Source organism: Typopeltis vanoorti, chromosome 12 (assembly GCF_054136105.1).
Source record: "Typopeltis vanoorti isolate ZY-2024b chromosome 12, IOZ_Tvanoo_1.0, whole genome shotgun sequence".
Taxonomy (NCBI): Eukaryota; Metazoa; Arthropoda; class Arachnida; order Uropygi; family Thelyphonidae; genus Typopeltis; species Typopeltis vanoorti.
In genome coordinates, this window is record NC_143560.1 from 90,122,556 (window position 1) to 90,135,389 (window position 12,834).

Here is a 12,834-nt window from a genome sequence, read left to right on the forward strand (position 1 = left end):
CGTGTCTTACGTTATTCTGAAACATACGCTTTACCTCTCCGAACTGTGATTTGGCTGATACAAGATGAATATTATTAGCATTGCTTAAATTCTCCTATTCTCTGATTCATATCGCGGATATTAAAACAGACGAAATATCAGAATAAAAAAATAAATTTCGTGTGATGATACTGCGTTCTCCCTTTTTACGGGAGTTCACAGTACCATCTAGCCCCCCCCCCCCCCATAAATTTTATCCGGGCTCCGGAACCGGCATAGGCTGACGAATCAGACCTATGCCTGGATCAGTATTCCTGACTGTAATCCGTGTGTCCTCAGAGTTTGCGGGATGAAAAACACCAGATAAACTGGCGGAAAAAACCCTGCTGTCCACGCCCAAGACCGGCTAACTTGGCCATGGCTGAGGAAGATCCGTAAGCTCCTCACGTCGTTGACGGGAATCGAACCTAGGACACTCCTTCTCCAGGCATATGGTTTCGAAGGGCAAAGCCACTACGCTAACCGCGCGGACAAAATCAGAATGAAGTTGCATATTCATTTGTATCTTACTCATATTTTATACCATATTATAAAATAGCTATTATTAGTTATTGAAATAGTTTAAATAGATTTTCATTTCATTAAAATGACTCTTGTGCCTCCGGTATGCTGACTTACACATTACTTGTGCAAAGCAATTGGTAACAGGTCAATGGACAGGTCTACTTGGTTAAGTGGTGATAATTATGTGTCCTATGAAACTTGATGAACCTTCTAATATTAGAACGATAGTTCTGCAGAAATATTATATGTGCAAATTAATTAAAAAAAAAAGAATATCATCCATTTTATTTAATTTGGTTTCTTTGATACATGTTCCAAAGCTAACTCTACAATAATTCAAGCCTATGCAACTTTGTTGAGAAAAGCAGAAAGTGGTTTGACCTTCGTGGTAAAATACCTGTCTCAAGCAGAGGTGAGTGATCGAATCTTTTACATTTTAAGTTTTACAATTTTAAAAAACAATTTTTTAAAATTTTAAATTGAAAATTTTTGATATGACACCAAACACCTCGAGGTACAACACATTTTCAAACATTTATACATTATCCTGGATTCGAACCTATAACTTCTGTCATAAATAAACGGCGGATAAGCTACTTTTAAGCTAATAGAGAGCCACCAGGACATCTCGTTAACTTAAAAAATTCGCATCCAGCAATAAAATAAACGTGAAATATGAATTCGTAAGCGGCAGAAGTGGAAATGAAATTATTTATGTATCACTCTTATCAATCAAATCACAGATTTAGTTTGGGTGGATTGGTATATGTGGGTATGAATGTGGGTGGGTGGATAAGGATTTAAGGCCGTTGCTCGCTTTTTTTGGTAATATTTTATCAGATCTACTTTTTATCGCTAAGAGAAGTCCTCATGGATGATGTTTCTTTGATGAACATAATCGCAATAAAATAGCCTTGGGAAATTCCCATGATTCGCATTTAAGTCAACATTATCTGCGCACTCGTATAAGGCACCCGCTTCAACCAAGCCACAAATGGAAACCTGATTTCAGTCCTGAAATACGAGGCAGGCCTTCAATCTGAAAATTAAATCAGTTAACTGGTATCAAACCATAAAAACTTTTAGCACTCGTATAAATAACAAAAATCATCTGGTGTTTTTATTTTATTTATTTCATGTATTTTTTATTTATTTATTTAATGAAGGCAGTCGTGCAGTTATTTCATTAGCCCAAACTAATTTTTTGAAGACAGGGATACAGCCTGATTCTCTCCTCATTCTTCTGGCCTTTACTGATGGTGAGCCTAATCTATTACTGAATCAAGACTTTTCAGGGGCGAGAGAGAGAGAGAGAGTATGAGAGACAACTGCAGTCATCTCCTGGCTAAACTCTGACACTGTAATATTTTCCGTACTAGTGTGTGTTCTGAGGTCTATTTTTGAGATACCGAATTAAAAACCTGAGTTTATGGGGAACAATTCCTCGTCTTGAAAAATCGAACCTACAACTATTTTCTCCTGACGACCTAGCGCTATGGATGCAAACGTCATTTCCACATACCTACAATTTAAAAGACAACACTACACCAGCTTGACTGTATAAAGTTCGTATACATTTCGGCATTTTAATTTGTAATTTATGTTATTTAGCTGACATTATGCACACCATAATAAATATGTAAACTATTTTTTTACATAAACTGAATAAACTTCTGATAAACAGGATCCCCGGCATATCCACCACCAGTTGAACAGAGGAGGAGATAATTTAGCACAGTATCCCCGAAGAAGAATGCTCAGAAAACATTCAAACACTTTACTACAATTCATTTTACTAGTTTAAATGATAAGTAATTGAATGTAACTCAGTAACCTCCTGTGATTTTTCGAATTTGTCGTTTCAAATACGATATCAACGTATCGATATACTTCTCATTCAAAAGATTGACCATCATAAAATTATTCGAAACGTTTTCCTTACTTAATTGCCTTTAGAACAGTAATTATTGTATGAAGTATTTCGATTTAGGAAGATTTGAGGGTTTATCACATATTGCTATCTTAGTAGTTGTTTTTTCTGTATTGTAGCAGGAGCAGGCCTATGGGCTGAAGACGGTCCGTTTGGTTCCAGGTAAGTGCTAATCCCATTTTTATTTTCGATTATTTTGGTAGTACATGTAAACCACTTTGTGTTGTTGTATTATATTGTAAGAGATATTAAAAACTATAGTACTTTATCTTATCTTTTTTTTTTTTTTGCTATTTAAAATTTTCACATATTCTACATTTTTGACTCAAAAATCTTTAACTGAATTTCATCTGTTGGTTTTTCAAAAGATATAAAATTTTTCTATTATAATTGCTGCTATTTATAGATCCAGAACCTTCTGACTGCGATACCCAACCAGACTTACCATCCCAATTTCAACTGAATATCGAATTAATAAATGCAGATGAGTACGGTTATTTTGCACAAACTTTGCATTATGACCAACCTAACAACAGAATAGCCTTAGTGCAGCCTAATGGAGAGATGTCGATATACAATCTGAATGCCAACGAAGTTCTGAACATAGCAGGTAAGACTTAGTAACTTTACTTGCAACAATAGCCAGAAAAAAGTAGAGAGGAGGTTAGATTTGGTACTGAAATGTAACTCGTTCCACGAGCTGATATTTTGTTCACAATCGTGATTCCATTCATACAATTATGATATTTGAATTATGAAAAATGAATAGTCAAATAATTTTGCATTTGCTATTTTATGTTATACGATCACCTGTGGATTCGCCACCTCTGATTCATTCCAGGTCCAACATGTACAGTCAAGGAAATACCAGAGCAGAACGATGACCTAATGGTCCATTACAGTACTGATTCTGAAGGAAAGAAGCAACTAGCGCCCCCTAACGACTATATTTTATTTAACCGAAGTGATTCCGTGAGTAGCATACAAAGTTTATTATGCAATTGCATTGATTTTCTTGAACATGTTAAGTCTCCAGTGTAATATTTTTACTAAACTGTTTATGTAAATGTAATTTAATCTCGTGTTTCTTATTTCTTTCAGGAATTTTCAAAATCTGAGTTATTAAATTTCCTTCCTGTCCAGCAATGGACAAGCAATCGCAATGTGGAGCAGTTAGGAGATTGCTATTTGGAGCATTACTTCATGGGTATAATAATTATTCTACAATATTTGAATATTTCATGAAATGATTTACCAAAACCATCTACCTTTATTCAGTTGGCAAAAGATGATCTAAATGTTCATTTTTGTACACAAAGAGAATTTCAGCTCAGTAGAATTGCTTGAAAATAAATGTTTCAAAAATTCAAGGTAATGAAAAAAAACTTTATATTAACTATATGGTCGTCTCTGTTATACAGAAATGAATCTGAATTTTTGATTTCATGTACAGATCCACGATTGTCGATTCTTCGTTGTAATTCGGAATGTTGTGAACCTTCCCCGGTGATGTTAAAAGGATGGTGCAGACAATCCAGTGATGTCGTAAATGAACAACATATTCTCTACAAGTTTTCCGACTACAAGCCATATCTGGAAAATCAGGAAATATTTCAAGTGAGTAAACCATTTTTCGAAGCAAGAAATTTCTTAAGTGCTCATGGTTTGAGTAAAAGTGTGCTTCCCCCGGTGAGATCCAACAAAGAGATTTGTAATAACGCCTCTTCCCAGTAAGTCTTTCCCTTTTTGCTGTTTCCTTGGAAAAACCTTATAATATTGTTGCCAATATTGTCTTTCTCCTTTTAAAATATATTGGAAAATATAATTGGAGTGCTCGTGCGATTGAAACTGATCTGAGCTACTCGTTTCAGAGCGACATATGTCTTCATGTGTCCTATCAAGACATAGGACAGCCCAGTTAAATGAAAACCGTACTTCCAATCTGAATGATTAAATCTAAATTAATGTGAAAAGCTATCGCCTGTATTTTGATAAACCTTTTATTAAAAGATTAATTAAATGTTCTGAAATCTCCTGTCGGACTTAGTTTCCCAGAAAGCAGAATGTTGGACTTAGTCAACCTCCTCAAGTCACAAATATAAACTCAACTGGAGGTCACTACCTACTGTTGGACGTCCTGAGTTTGGATTGCAAACTCAGAAATCAGATTAACAAATTATCAGATTACCTGAAGGTTAATAGATTGTCTTAAGTTCAGTTTATTTCGTGTTCTTCTCATTTCTTAACACTAGACTATTTATTGCTATAACATCTTCTATTATGCGACCGTTGCGTTTAATAATCGTAAATGTAATAAGAATCTCTTCTTACTAAAGTTAGTTTTACAGCTCGAACTATGAGTTAATTTTATCTTCTATTTTTGAAAGTAGTATGGTAAGTTTTCATTCCTGGTTAGCAAACAATAATTCAGTCCTGTTTGCGAAATAAATAAAATAAATAACCCTCTAATGCCTCGTATTCCAAAAAAGAAAAGGAATAGGCGGAGTTCTTTTAGACAAAACTAACTTTTCAAAGTGTCCACCCTTAGCTGTCATTTATACTTGAGATTATTAATTTTAGGGGCATCAGGAATACAGCAGACAACTTCCCCATCTCCTAATCCAAAACCCTAACACTAATACTCGTATAATTAATTAGCCATTTGTGTGAACCAGAAATTTCATTTCACATCTTTCCTCACAAGTCTTCTCACACTTCACGCATGAATCACACTTCACACATCAAGCCTGCAGCTAAATCACAATATCGCGTGTGCACACGAACACAAGGTTACGGAAAATTCGTTTTCAGTACTAGAATGATAAATTGATTCCTACATTAGTACCAATATTGCAGCCTTTGTGAAGAGAAAAACATTTAATTAAATAAGCTATATTTCATACAAAAGTATGCAAATAAATTACAATAAAAAAAATAATATTTTCTTATTTTTGTCTTAATTTTGTCACTACTTTGAATAATTTTTTGCACTATGCATGTGCGCGTAGTCCTTTGGATCGATGTCGAAACTTGTATTCATAGAGGGCAGCAGTGTGCCTTTCCTCAGAAAAGAGAGAGAGAGAGAGAGACTGAAATCATAATATACACTTCTCAGTGTGTCTTGGAAGTTCGGAAACTTGTGCAATGGAGAAAAAAAGAAAAAGCTAAAAATAAAGTTCTCATAGGTTCCATTCCGAAAGTCTATAAATTTAAATCACAGAATTAATTTTTCATTCATTCATTCATTTAACACACGCTATTCTGACGTGTAATCAGCTTTTTATGGACTTTTTCAATTGAAAGTGAGTTGGGCGATCTCATACTGAGTCAAAATGGTTTTTTTCTTAAGAAATTCGGATTTTACATCCCACATACGGCGAAATCGGCCATGAGAACACACTCAATTTACAGACAAAGTAACTAATGGTGACAGTGGGAAGAAATTCAACTTTGCTTGAGTTTCTAAATAACACCAAAGAGCTTATGGAAGATAGGAAGACAGTCAGCTGATTATCAGCAATTAGGATGAATCTAAATAAACTGTCTGGAATGAGAACGGAACAAATATATGCTTGATTCATGTTTTTAGTTTTCAATAAACAATTCTTTAGTTCAACCCTTGACCTCGAGGCCGAAGGTTAAAATTATGGTTACAAAAGCTAATCTGGTTAGATCTTGGTCCTTGAGAGCATGTTAGTACGAAACTGAACATCATTATTATACGAGATTCAAAGTTACGTTAATACTTTGGACATTATCAATCAGCTTTGGACCCAACTAAGTTTTCTGCGTAAAAATGGTCCGAAATCTATACTACGATTTAGCTTTATTTAGTGGCTCATTGCGTGATTCCATACACTGGGTGTTCATAAGATAGTGAAATGTATATTAGATAAATTAATAAAGGAGTAAAAGAAAATGCTTATAGCTCTAACTTCTGTGAAAATCGATTAGTAGTCGATCTACACCCTTTGTCGTCACCGACTGTTGAGTTCATGACTATCGATGATTTTGAAGACAAGGCAACAGGGAGAGATGGAGTACAGCAGTCACCTGCCATCATATTGTGTTCCTAAACTCTTAACTTTAATATTATTGTGTCATACAATATGAATTTTTAGTCACTTGTTGATTTTTGTGGGATTAAAAACCTAATTATCAGGAAGTAAAAAACACCTACTTTTCTTCACCAACAATTAACTAACTTGGGAACCTGCTGAAACAAGAAAAAACATTTCCCCTGGTAGCAGACTAGAATCGAACTTATGATGGTCTTCTTTTCTGGACAAGAAGCGTTTATACAAAACTTTCATTTGTCTTTCTCTCTGTCTCTCTTCCTGTTAAAAATAAATATTCATTTGTTGCAATTGCAATTCTTGCAGCCACCTCCAGGAACATACTGTGAAGGACGACGTTCAGGGAAAAGTTTCCCCACTCTTCCTCATTATTTCAGCTTCGATTACTTGACTTATGTGAAGGAGATGGATATAGACCCGGTCTCGGTGCAGAAGAAAGTAAGTCCGATTTAAGTTTATTTTGCTTTGATTTAAATGTTAAAAAGAGAACTCCATCAAAACGTTTAAAGTGATATCCTCTTTTCCGCACAGATATGGTACGACTCACTCACCAGGATGATAAAGATGGATGATTACTATGACGACAATCTCTTCCTCAGGCGTTCCATAGTGTGGGACTTCAACTCAGGTAGGAATCTGTGAGCATGGATGTTAGCTTATAATAGAATTATAGTGACTTGTTACAGGTCAATGAAATAAATTACCGAACAACACCGCGAGCTATATAAATACACTTTTTCGATTCCCCAATGTTCCTGGTGTGACTTAATTCGAAAAATAAATAATCCTTTTCTATTAATTTTCAAGTATCCTTGGATATCTCTCAATCTTTAAATATTTCGTTGCCAAATATGCTATCACTGCGTTTGTTGGAGACCTAAAATCCAACTGGAAGTCTGATATTTTCCACGTGCTTCAAAACGGTAAAATTTTACTTATGGAATCTAACAACTAAAGTGCTTTCTCCCTTAATTTGTTTAATTAATTTTGATGCATCTAACAAGAACACATCATGACACATAAAAAATTATTAATCAATAATAAATACTCTAAGCTGAGTTATTCTGATGTATTGAACCCACTCTGAATATACCTTACATGAAAAATAACCAAAAACATATTTTACCACGAAAGAAAATTATGAAATCTGTAGAAAAGACAAAATCTGCAAGAGAAAATATAACAGAAAAATTAGGCAAATCTACCGAGAATTATGAAAGGATATAAAGGGAAAATGGTGAAAGTAAATCGGAAACAAATGCAATGAACTGTCAATAATTACTGATGACACCAAATGGACTAACTGCAGCGAAATGACCTCGGGAGAAACTTGCTTCTTGTTAACTCGCTAAAGAAGCAGGCAAATACAGAACCTCTTATCATTCGATATGTTATTTAGTGGAAGAAAGAAATTATTGATCTGAAAGCAAATATTAACAAGATATTGTTTCGAATATCACAAAGATTTGCAAAATAATATTGTAGTCCCATTTACAAAATGAAACTGAAAGATCATATATAATAAGAGAAATCTAAAAGGGAAGCATAAGAAACCAGAAGAGAGAGAGAGAGAGAGAGAGAGTGTGTGTGTCCTAATCTATGAAGGATGTCATATGTTTTCGGAAGGTGAATTTTCTAAAGAAAAAACTGAGAAAAAAATTTTAATTAATTTTTAGATATGCCTAAAAAAATTATGTGAATTATTTTATTTAATTTTATTTATTTTCTGCTGCTCCACAGAGTACACGCTCCTAAACGATTGTTTTACTATTGTAGGGGTGGTGTTCTCTCTGGTTCCTGAACTGGATAGTTGCACGACCCAAAACATCACCGGAGAATTCCAAGTGGCCGACATGACTTTGCTTCCAGCAGTGATTTTCCCTCAGTTTGCTGATCAGGATCACGACAGTCCGGTTTATGTAGGACAGGTAACATTCTCAACGATTAAATATTATAAAATTCTATTCTCTCTCTCTCTGTTGAAATTCCACGTCCATTTAAATGGATGAATGAGTAAAAGATCTTTTGCATTTTACATTTTTTAGAAGCCGCTTCAATGGCTTTATGCATCGGTATTTCTTGGCAAGGCTTGCTAAGTTCGACTTACTTCTTCTCTCTATTATACAAAATTTTATTCGTGAGAAAGTCACATGACTTAATGAGATAATAAAAATTGTCGGAATGTGTGTTGCGCCATCTGTTATCATCAAACATAATTATTCCGTTTTATATATAACAGATCAGAACACACTAACAACAATTTCTATTTTTATTACAAAGGTTAAAAGCATTTTCTTGAAAGATTTATCAACTAAAATCGCTTTAGATATTCCTAAATTTTTTCTTTTGTGTTTTCACATTTCAATCTCCATTATCTTATTCTGTTCTGTTCTTCGTATTGTTTTATTACAACAGATAAAATGCTTGATGGAATGTTCGACCTGCTTCATATCTTATCTTTATGCAGCTGTTTTACTTTCTTTATTTCTTTTGTATTTCCTTGTTTCTGCTTAGTTTTAATCATATCAGTGAACTCCCAATTCAACAGCGCCTCTACTTTTATTACAAAGATTATAACGCGAAGAATCTTGATAAGGGCTTTTTCGTCTGAAGATGAGTTTGCAGCTCTCATATGGATATGGCAGAGTTTTCCCCTCCTGGATTCGAGTTTTTCATTCCGCAAGACAAGTAAACAGGCCATAAGAATAACAATAACCACAGTTAATCGACATTACACGCCGATCTAAGTTGCTTCGAATATTAAAAATATCGAATAAACGACCATTCCAATTGGGGAATTCTGGTAGTGAGGGACTTTCTCAAACTACATTTCTTTTTATCACTGATTGAATTGCGCTCATTTAAGAGAAAAATAGAAGAAAAATAATAAGACATAAGAAAGAGTAAATAAGAAAAGTATTTTAAAAACGGATAGCTGTACAATTACCAGGAAGAAATGACTGAAGAGCTCCTTCGTTACTCCTGCAACTTGGACGGACTCCTTTACCACTAAGGAAACCTAAGAGATTCTCTAAAAGAGAAATGTTCTTATTTTCGTGTTCAGTAGAATCCTCTATTATCAGGGTGGAAGTGAAAAGGATAGGAAAAAAAAAAAGCTTCAGCTAATGAAATGATCTTTAATAACGAACACAAGTTTCAGCTCCCAGAGGTATTTTTTGTCGTTCTGCTGCAAGAAAATAAAATTCCCACAAAAGAACTCCAAGCTTATCGTAATCTTTAGACAAAAACGGCGAGAAAGGTGCATTGGTGAAAATGCTATTACGATAAAACGTTCTAGTAAATTGGTTACACCTTGGAGTTTGAATGCCTTTGTCACTCTGACCACCATTTTGTTCCCAAAAATGGAAACAAAAATGGGAAAGAATTTTTAGCTATTTCACATGTGCGCAAATGACACAGCCCATTTCTCATTTCTTATTTAATTACAGTTTAAGCTTTGTCCATTTCTAATAAAATTAGAATTAGAAATGGACAAAACTATATATATATATATATATATATAATAATGAGAATTTTTATCCTGATATCTATGACTACCATTTCAAAGTGAAAATAAGGAAGGGGAGTTCCTCTAAGAGGAAAGAGTGCATATAACTAATGATATTAATTAATGCTATCTACATGAAAAAAAAAACTAAAATGGACGTTTCAAAATATTTTCACAATCAAATTCAAACACAAACAATTCAGTTGTATGGGATGTATTTCAAGTTGGCATTTTGTGAGGATCGATTCGTCCCTGACATCCAAGGAAGAGGATTTTGGTCGATTGATCGATACACCAACTTGAACTCATCCTTAGCTAAGCTAATTCTATCACGTGTTCAGAAACAACCATACAAGTGGGGAAATTATGTACATCCAGCTAAGCCATTACAAGAAAGGCATTTTATCGATGGGGCAAATTTTTGAAGAGATCTGCGATTTAATTCATGCTTATGAGTGGATTTATAGGCAAATTGAGAAACATGTCTTTGAAGTATTATGTTGTTGGAATCCATGTTAGATGAAAATCAAATTTCAAAATTTAGAGTCTCGAATGAGTTTAAAAAATGTGTGTGTGTGTGTGTGTGTGTGTGTGTGTGTGTGTGTGTGTGTGTGTGTGTGTGTGTGTGTGTGTGTGTGTGTGTGTGTGTGTGTGTGTGTGTGTGTGTGTGTGAGAGAGAGAGAGAGAGAGAGAGAGAGAGAGAGAGAGAGAGAGAGAGAGAGCTAATAGAGTTATAACGTACACATTTCTTTTTCAGAGACAAATCAGCTCCGCTAAGTATGATGTGTGGACAATCGAAGAAAACCATGAAGATGGAGAAGTAACAGTACAAGATATTCACTTCGTCCAGGTAAGTCTGGATTCTTTCCAGTTCTTCTCATGCCATTCCAGAAATAAGAACATTAAAATACAATGTCTAAATGACTAGTTCGATGGTAACATTGTCAAATACAATTAGCTTTATGTTGGTCATGGAACTTGCGCAGTAGTGTCGGTTGTATGAATGTCTCCAGATTACTTTGAACTCTAAAGCAATACAATAAATAAATAAATATGTAATTCTTTGCCCTTTCGGTCAACAAGAGGTTTAAGATCTCCAATATACAATAATACTTTAGTATCGTACAATTTAAAAGACACGGTTCTCGAGAATCCATACATGTGCTTTTTTATTAGTGTATTTGAAAGAGTCCGTTCTCAATGGGTGGGTAATTTGTTCTAATTGAATAGAATGTATACTGAGGAGTAATAAGTAAAGTGGGTGCTAAACACCTAGCTTCAATGAGTCAATACTGAGTTGAACTCGTTCAGTTTTCTTTAATAAATGTTATTTGAATTCGGATTACGCCAAATGTAACTTCATTTTATGTGCTGTTGCAGGATATGCCTAATACCGAGTTGCGCCTTGCGGTGATCAATTTGTTTTTCTACGACTACAGTACTGCAGGTGACCCAAAGGTAAGTTAAAGCGCTGAGTGAATGTTTGTGATATCAATTAAATGAGAGCTAATAATGCCCATTTCTCTGTTCATATGCCGTCTTTCTCATAAAGAGATGATTTAATTGGTACTAGTCCCCTGTTAACTACAGGGAAGTGTTGTTATGTGAGTTAGGTGTATGGGGAGAGAGGTGAGATGTGTGTGTGTGTGTGTGTGTGTGTGTGTGTGTGTGTGTGTGTGTGTGTGTGTGTGTGTGTGTGTGTGTGTGTGTGTGTGTGCGTGCGTGCGTGCGTGCGTGCGTGCGTGTAGTGGAGTAGAGTTCAGCAGAGCGCCCTCCTGCGATGAGTATTTGGACTCCTTGAAAGTATCACGTAATAATAATAATAACGACTTATGTTGTAATTGTTTATATTGCTGTGAGGCCACCTACCGGACTGGCAGAGTAAAATGCTAAATATATTTCAAGAGTAGATGATTAATATTATTAGACTTTAAAACACAGCTTTCTCGTATTAGAAAACTGCAGAAATAGAAGGAAAGGTAAATATAAATATAAAAAATCGTGAAAAATCAAACTCAATTGAAAGAATAATTTTGTGGATTTGTAGCATAAAAATAAAAATGCTGATAAATCCCTACTCTTTGTAGGGTTTATTAGCATGAAAGAACCCACAATTTACAGGCAAAAAATACTATTAGTAAATGGTAGATGGCGATAAGTATTATTTTTATTACGTGCCTCCTCCAGGGAGCTCAAGGACTCATCGAAGGAGGGAACCTACTCTACAACTCAATCCACAACTATAATGACCCGCAACTATACCAACGCCATCTAAAGCCCACCACCCCATAAGTATTTTCACAGGCCACAAACATTCATGCCCACGGCGGAATTCGAACCTTCAAGTTCTTTGCTGGAGATCCGATACGCTAACCACTCAGCGTACCAAACTATTTCCAGACGGCGAAAGAATACGACATAGCGTATGATAACAAAAAAAAGGCTATATTATGCGATTCATTCACGCAACAGAAAGTAAATAAACCAAAACAGGTGCAGTACTTCGCCAACCACAGCGTTCGAACTGCATTTTTACCTGTTTATCAAAAAATTCTCATGACGACAGCTAAAGGTGGACATAAATTTATTGCTAACATACTAATACATTCTATTACACAAAAATGTGTTATTAATTTCGTACAAATTAAACTGCAGTGCGTTTTTGGCAAAAGTTACAAATCTTTTAAGGACGTACTTAAGGAATTAATTTAGTTCTTACATAAATCTAGCTGAGAGAGCATTTCAGTGTACAATATGTCCATCTGAACTACGATGCA

At 34.9% G+C, this 12,834-nt stretch overlaps 2 protein-coding genes across 3 annotated transcripts in view; both read left to right on the plus strand.

Annotated features, from left to right (window-relative positions):
- The window catches only part of LOC150100993 (uncharacterized), a 28,182-nt gene extending 25,088 nt beyond the window's left edge, over nt 1–3,094 (plus strand). Inside the window, exon 9 of the mRNA XM_090401958.1 lies at nt 2,880–3,094. Coding sequence (XP_090258084.1) covers nt 2,880–3,094 — 215 coding nt within the window. The remainder of the gene's footprint in view (nt 1–2,879) is intronic.
- A 263-nt stretch (nt 3,095–3,357) lies between these two features.
- Nucleotides 3,358–12,834, plus strand: part of LOC150100994 (uncharacterized) — an 80,541-nt gene continuing 71,064 nt past the window's right edge. For both annotated transcript variants that reach the window (XM_090401573.1, XM_090401574.1), the window contains exons 1-8: nt 3,358–3,445; nt 3,575–3,680; nt 3,927–4,090; nt 6,856–6,987; nt 7,081–7,177; nt 8,326–8,477; nt 10,815–10,907; nt 11,438–11,515. In XM_090401573.1, coding sequence (XP_090257699.1) covers nt 3,362–3,445; nt 3,575–3,680; nt 3,927–4,090; nt 6,856–6,987; nt 7,081–7,177; nt 8,326–8,477; nt 10,815–10,907; nt 11,438–11,515 — 906 coding nt within the window. In that variant the 5' untranslated portion in view covers nt 3,358–3,361. The remainder of the gene's footprint in view (nt 3,446–3,574; nt 3,681–3,926; nt 4,091–6,855; nt 6,988–7,080; nt 7,178–8,325; nt 8,478–10,814; nt 10,908–11,437; nt 11,516–12,834) is intronic.